This window comes from Octopus bimaculoides, chromosome 6, assembly GCF_001194135.2.
Source record: "Octopus bimaculoides isolate UCB-OBI-ISO-001 chromosome 6, ASM119413v2, whole genome shotgun sequence".
NCBI lineage: Eukaryota > Metazoa > Mollusca > Cephalopoda > Octopoda > Octopodidae > Octopus > Octopus bimaculoides.
In genome coordinates this window covers 26,844,416-26,852,090 of record NC_068986.1, presented here as the reverse complement: position 1 = coordinate 26,852,090, position 7,675 = coordinate 26,844,416, and the positions used below count along the sequence as shown (strand labels likewise).

General features: G+C 36.1%; 1 protein-coding gene across 1 annotated transcript in view; it reads right to left on the bottom strand.

Moving 5' to 3' along the window:
- LOC106881821 (nonsense-mediated mRNA decay factor SMG5) overlaps positions 1-7,675 on the bottom strand; it is a 109,646-nt gene that overhangs the window by 64,439 nt on the left and 37,532 nt on the right. The window contains exon 9 of the mRNA XM_052968428.1: positions 4,613-4,684. Within this exon, the coding sequence (XP_052824388.1) occupies positions 4,613-4,684 (72 nt within the window). The remainder of the gene's footprint in view (positions 1-4,612; positions 4,685-7,675) is intronic.

Below are 7,675 nucleotides of genomic sequence, written 5' to 3'. Positions count from 1 at the left end.
ATATATATATAAATTTAGTAAATGGAGTAAAACGCATATGTTAACTGCATACTTTTATTTCCAACATATGTTTCGAAGATTACAAATTATACCTTCCATAGGAATAGGTGATGTTGATAAGAATGTAATCTTCTCTTCAGGGAAATGCATGGGAACCAGGTTTTGGTTAACTCAAAGCTATAATAAAAGACATTTGCCCATGGTGCCACACAATGGAACTGAACCTGAAACCATGTGGTTAGGAAGTTAATTTCTTAACCACAGGGCCATGACTGCACCTCTATGACCCTGGTTCTTTTCTGGTCACACACCATCAGTATAATAAAATTTCTTAAACAAGCACATGATAAAGAGCATTAAGATAGTATTATGAGATTAGTAGCAGAGATTAGCAGACTAAATGAACCTCTGCTGATACCAGTAATTATTGTTATCAACTCATGAGAGAGTAAAAGGCAAGATTTGAACACAGAATATTATGGGATATGAAAACTAAATACTGCAAGATACTTTGCTCTCCGGTGTATCGATTCTGCCAATTCTATATTATATATATAAGAATCTGTCTAAGAAGAAATAGCCAAATATATAAATAATAAAAGCCAGAAAGCTATGGAATAAGTAGGTTAGAAGCAGGAGAAAATATCTTAACCTTTTACCCATTCTTTGAGAGAAAAGAAAGAAAAAAGTATGGAAAAGGAAACAAACAAAAAATGAGAAATTTAGCCATGAAACTCTATGGAGTCTTAAATCATTTCTAGTTCCTTGAGTTTTCTTTGATCTTTTTTTTTATATATTTTTCACCTCTACAGTTCTACATTTTTCATCACCATAACACTGGTGGATATAGATGGTGGAGATGACGATGAAGGTGGGGGCCATAATGTTGAAGATGATGCTAAAAGTGGTAAGGCTGATTATAGTAGGTGTTCAAGTCTGTGGTGGTGGTGGTGGTGGTGGTGGTGGTGGTGTTGGTGGTGGTGGTGGTGGTGGTAACGATGATTGATGATGATGATTATAATGTGGTGTTGATGATAAAGATGATAACTGTATTGATGTGTTGCTTAAGGTATTGATGATGATGATCAAAATGATATGCTGCTTATGGTGATGCTGATGATGGTGGTGGTGGTGGTGCTGATAATTGTAATGATGATGAGGTGATGTTAATGAAGATAACAGTTCTGATAACTGAAATGATAACTACGACGATTTGATGATAGGGTGGTTGTGATCATGTTGAAGATAATGATGATGATAGCATGCGGGTGTTCAGGATCAGATGATGATGACAAAGATAACACTGATGACAATGATGGTGGTGATGACAGACATAACAATACCAATAGTGACAACATTACCCAGGGACAATCCTACCACCACTACCATTACCACAACCACTTAAGTTGTCTTAATTACATGCCCTTGTGGAGTCACTGAACTTAAACCATCATCATCATCATCGTCATCATCGTCATCATCAACATTTGTGGAAGTACATAATGTTTAGCAAAGAAACCCTCACAAATCAAAGCAGCACAGTAAGTGAAGTCAACGAACTCATCCACTCAACCAACATATAATCACTTGAGAGGCTGGAGTAAATACCCAAACAAATAAAACAGTAAAGATTGTGCAGAAAACGATAACCTTTAGCACTATTTCCATATGCACTGACCAAAAAAACCAGAAACGTGATATCCATAGATTAGAAGAGAGGTCAGTGGAGGCTTTGTAGTTAAGGATGGTAGGCTCTCCACAGAAGTAGATACTAGAAAAGTCTATTACATGTTAACATATAAAAATGATGAGTGGAGGGGAAAAAAAAAGTGAATACACCTTCATACACACACATGTGCACAAACACACACACATAAACAAGACACACTTCTCCTCACTGTAACCTATAAGCTAGGCTATCACATCTAAGATCCACGATACAACAGATATGGAAATCATGTTAAAGGAGAGCTAGTAAAGTAAGAGTGATATGTTGTGGCTGTACAGAGGGATGTTTTCAGGGGCTGGTGATTTTGGCATTAATAGCAGTAGAAGCATTGGTTATGGTGTTAATGCTGGTGATGAAGATCCAGAAATTGGGGGGAAAGGTGCTGTGATAGGGGTGGCATTATAGCTGTTCTTTAACCCCAGGTCAATCTTGATCAAGCAGACATACAATCAAAAGCATTCCAGTCATGACCATCACATTTTAGAATATGTAGGACTTTGTTATTTACTGTATTAAGATGATAGGCTGTGATTTAACAGGAATTTGGTGGTTGCCATTTCTAACATGTTGAGCAATCATATAGAGGATCCCTTGCTGATGAAGGTGGTGCTGATGGTGATCATGAAGGCGATTGAGATGATGGTGAAGGAACCGTTGGCAGTGTTGAAGATGGTGTTTTCTTATTGTTTAGCTCCAACTTTTATCAAGCAGACCTATGAGTAAAGACCCTCCAACCATGAACATGACACCTTTTTGTATATCAGGGATTACAATGCCCCAGATATACCTCAAGACAGTATAAGTGAGATGTGTGGGAGATTTGGCTGTTATTTCTAGCAAGACAAGCAATTAGGTGGAGGCAGCCCTATTGACTTATAGTGAAGCTGTTGACTGTGCTGATGAAGACAATTGTGCTGTTGTGAGATGCTGAAGGTAGTGATGGTGATGAAAATGGTGAATTTGCTGATGGAAGTGGTGGGGGTTATGGTGGTGAGTAAGATGACCACTACATTCATTTTTATGGCCATTTCTTCATGCTAGCATGGACTAGACAAGTATATTATTGAGACATTGTTTTACAACCAGATACCTTTCCTGTCACTAACCATTACAAGAAGGCACTGAAAAGTTCCTGGCTTTGGGTAAAAGAAAATACAAGAGGATCAGTTAATTATGATTTTTATGCAACATATTCCCCTCTCAGATTCGTACACTTATTGCAGCAGTCCTTTAGTTTTTCTAAACCCTGTAAAAGAACTTGAAAGGTTGGGCCTCCAACCAGGCCTTTTGTGATATCCTTAAAGCCAGGAATTTTGCAGCACCCGTTCAATTATTGGGTTGTCCCGAAAGTTTGTGCTGATTTATAGTAGCTTACCTTTCGACTTATTTGCCATGAAACCACCTCAATTGTGGGAAGAGGGTATTTTCAAGTTAAAGGAAAGATGGAGACGCATTGTGCAACAAAATGGTTCATATTTGGTTGATTAAAAATGTAATGGCGAGTATTTATTGACCTTTTTCTTTCCTTTAAAAATCGGTACGAACTTTCCCGACAACCATATATTTTGTTTTTCAAGAAAAGGATCTTTTATTCCACAAATGTTCAAAGGCTCAACTCGGGACTAGCTTTGAGACAAGTGCAAATAGCTTTGATAGAAATGCAAATATACACAAATACATGCACATACATACACACACACACACACATACACACACACATATACACACACACACACACACACACACACACACACACACACACATATATATATATATATACACACACACACACATATATATATACATATATACATACACACATGTATACATATCATCATGTCTACTTTTTCGTGCTTGCATGAGTCAAACAAGAGGGTGCTGGGAAACTGTTTTCCAACTGGATGCCTTTCCCTTTGCCGACCTCCACTTGTTTCCAAGTGAAGTAATAATCTCCCAGTCTACTGAACAACAAACAGCCCAGAAATGTGTATGTGGAGAACTGGAAACAAATGACACTGGATGAACAATCCTTTTATTTACAAAGATCATACATGTCAAGAGGCCCAGACATGTTTTTGTGTTGAACTAAAGCTAAATGACACACAAGTGAAGCCATTGTTTACAATCAGCAAACCAACACATGTGAACAAGGAAATGCACACATATACAATGGGGTTCTTTCAGTTTCCCCTCAACCACATGCACTCACAAGGCTTTGGTTGGTCTAGGGTTATGATAAAAGACATTTGCTCATGATGCCATGTAGTGAGACTGAACCCCAAACCATGTCGTTGAGAAACAAACTTCTTAGACATACAGCCATGCCTGTGCATACACCTCTTCCTCATTTATGTATACACTTGTGCATACATCCTCTTCTTCATTTAACATCCATCTTCCATGTTGGCATCAGATGTATGATTCAACAAGAGCTGACAGAGGTCAGGCGATTGTGTCAATGTTCCAATGGCTGCATGCCCTTCCTAATGCCAACCACTTTGCTTTTCTTGAGACACCAGCACTAGTGAGGTCATCATGCAACTCACTAAAGAGCCCCTTCAACAGAGTGGGAATATGACAGCGAGGTAAGCAGCTTTATGGTAGATGTTGAGAGATTAAAGTATGACCATGCATGCAAATCTTTCCCTCTCTACACCACAACATCATAGTTGCCTAAAGGGAAGCCCACCAAATTAAAAGCCAATACAGCTTGGCATTGGAGCTGTATCAGACATCATTTTCATAACACAAAGCGCTGGAACAGATAAGGTAAGGCAGACTGTCCAACACTAACATTTCCACCAATCTACCAACTTGGATTGGTACATTTATAATTAATAACAATATGAATAGTAAACAATATGAAAAATATTCAGAACTTACTTTCGAGAATTGTTGTAAAAGATATCCAACAAATAAAGAAAGTAGACAAAGAATCTTTTGATGTCTCGTGGTCTGTAAAGAAAGAAAGAAAGAAATTATAAAATTTACTGAAAACTAATTATGTCAGCCAGAATGGACAAAGGAATAATATTATATCAGATTTACATGGAGGATCAAGAAATTCTATCTTTTCTAACCTGAAGCACTGGTTGTACTTTTATAATTAAATACTTAAGGCTTAACCTTTTTAATATCAACCCACCAGAGACCACCACAGGTTCTATGGATACAAACTTCTTGGTTTAAAGATATCTTAATTAAAACCTTCCATCAAAATTCCATACAAATTTATAATCTAACCATCAGCTTATCATTTAAAGTCCATTTTCCATGCTGGTATGGGTTGGACGGTTTGAGAGGAGCTGTCCAGACTCCAACTGACTGTTGTAGCATTGTTTCTACAGCTGGATGCCCTTCCTAACGCCAACCACTTTACAGAGTGTGCTAGATGCTTTCATCATTTTAAAAATTAACTGAAACAAAGGTAGTAAATTTCAAGAGAAATATGGTAACATAAGAGTTAAATAAACATTCGATTAGATTTGTAGTCAGTAATCCTGGTACTAGATTCCAGAATATTAATTACTTTAATACAATTAAAAAGAGGAAATGGGCTGAAACAACTGACTCGATCCAATATATAACTGGTACTTATTTTACAAAGTCCAAAGATGGCTTTCACATAAGGTAATCCAGCCTGAGATAAATGTATAAATAAGTAGATCATACTGACCCCTGTACCTTGAGAGTATGCCCTGGCACTTTGCCACCATCTATCTCTCTCTTGGTCTACTCTACCATCCCATTTATATTATAATCCCCATTTCATGAGAGTATGCTCCAGCACATTGCAACCATCTCCCTCCTGCTCTCTCTCTCTCTCTCTCTCTCTCTCTCTCTCTCTCTCTCTGACTGGTTAACCATGTATCTCCTCCTCAGCAATACACCTGTTTTTGTTCTCAATCTTGATCACTCTCTTTCTTTCTCTGACAAGGTAATCATGTATCTCTTCTACAGCAAGACAACTGTTTCTGTCTCTCTGTCACACTCTGACCATTCATCACCTGACCCAAGATCCCCTCTTCCAATGCTCCCTCCCCTCTCAATGGATCTTGTCTTACAAGTTACTTGGTGACCCTGCCAGGGTAAAAATCATCCAGTCCACACTGCAAAGCAGTTGGTATTTGAAAGGGCATCCAGCTGCAAAAAAAAAAAAACATACCAAAACTGACCTCACTTGCTGGTGCCATGTAAAAAGCATTCAGTCCACTTTGTGGGCTGGTTGGTGTCAGGAAAGGCATCCAGTTGTAAAAACTATGCCAAAACAGACAGTGAAGCTTAGTGCAGTCTTTTGCCTAGCCAGCTCCTGTCAAACTGTTCAACCTATGCCAGCATGGAAAGCAGACATCAAATGATGATGATGAATTGTTACTGTGGTAGTAATATTTACTTTCAGATATACCCTATACCTCAACATCTGTAGATTATGTCTCAAGAAAAAGATTTACTCTATTGACTCAAGAGGGTAGAAATGGAGAGAATAGTCAAGCTTAGCAAGATTTAAACCACAAAGCTTGGAAACCAAATGAAATACTGCAAAGTATCTACTTTGATTTTCTATTGTTTGTGTGATATCCAACACATGCCATGGCATTGAAGTATTATCAAACAGTAGTTATTTTACTTAATATACAATACTATATTTTCTCTATTTTAATATTTAACTAACACCTACAACATAAATTTTTTTTAATAATAATTAATTATTGATATGAAACTTATATTTAATAAACCAAAATAGCTTTAGGGAAAAGAAAGAAAATTTGCTTTTGGAAAATGATTACAGAATTAAAAATTATATATATATAGAAGTAAAAATACCAAGCAATATGTCATCTTGTTTCTTAATAGAAAATTTCTTTTAAAATGTAAATAAGACAGAATGACTGTTGTAAAACCAGATTTAAATATTTCTAGTGTCAATGTTAACAATACAGAGAATAAATAAATAAAACATTCTTATAAACTGAGAAACTATTTACAAACAGATGCACACTAAATTAATCCTTTAACATTTAGATCACTGTCAAATGTAACACTTATTTATTCATAGTTTTGAATTACGCATGCATTATCTCACAGCTTTGAGATTTCAGTGATGTGATTGTTTATTTTTAAAATGTCATTGTTGGGTATGTGTGAGAGGCCAGGTCTGGTTGGTTTGAATATAAAAACCTGAAGAATATTTTTGGCCAGATATGACCAATTTAAATGCTAAAGGGTTAACTATTAACTATGTGAAATAATTAAGCATTACATTTGACTGAGTAATCTGAATGCTAAAGGGTTAAAGTAAATATTCAAGATTGATACAACATTTGTTTAATGACTGTTTGTTTTACCATGCTAGAATGGATTGGACAGGACTTTATTTGGAGAAGTATTTTACAACTAGATCCCATACCTGTCACCAACCCTCACATATCTTTAAATTATAGGTTTTTTTTTATTCCACAGGTCTTTGAAAGAGTGTAGAGTAACTAGTTATAATGTCACCATCAAATGCAAACATCATATCATCATTTCACTGCAGACATGAGCACATAAGACAAACTTCCCTATAGTTTCAGTCTATCAATGCCAATCACAAGGAATTGGTTGACCCAAGGTTTTATAGTAAAAGACACTTTCCCAAGGCGTCACACAATGAGATAGAGCTCAAAACCATGTGGTTACAAAGTGAATAACTCAGATAACAGGTGCCAGTATGGTACCTGTTATCTAAGTTAATGAAATAAAATTGTTATCTGATCATTAAAATATTTACTGAGTTTTCTAACATTTTACAAACTGCTTTATGAACGAGTGTCTTAGTTAAAGAACACACACACACATATATATATATATATATATATATAAAAAAAATATATATTTTAATTTTTTAGAAATTGATTTTAATTGAGTTTTTTGCCTGTAATTTTGGATTTTGTCCCTAATATTATT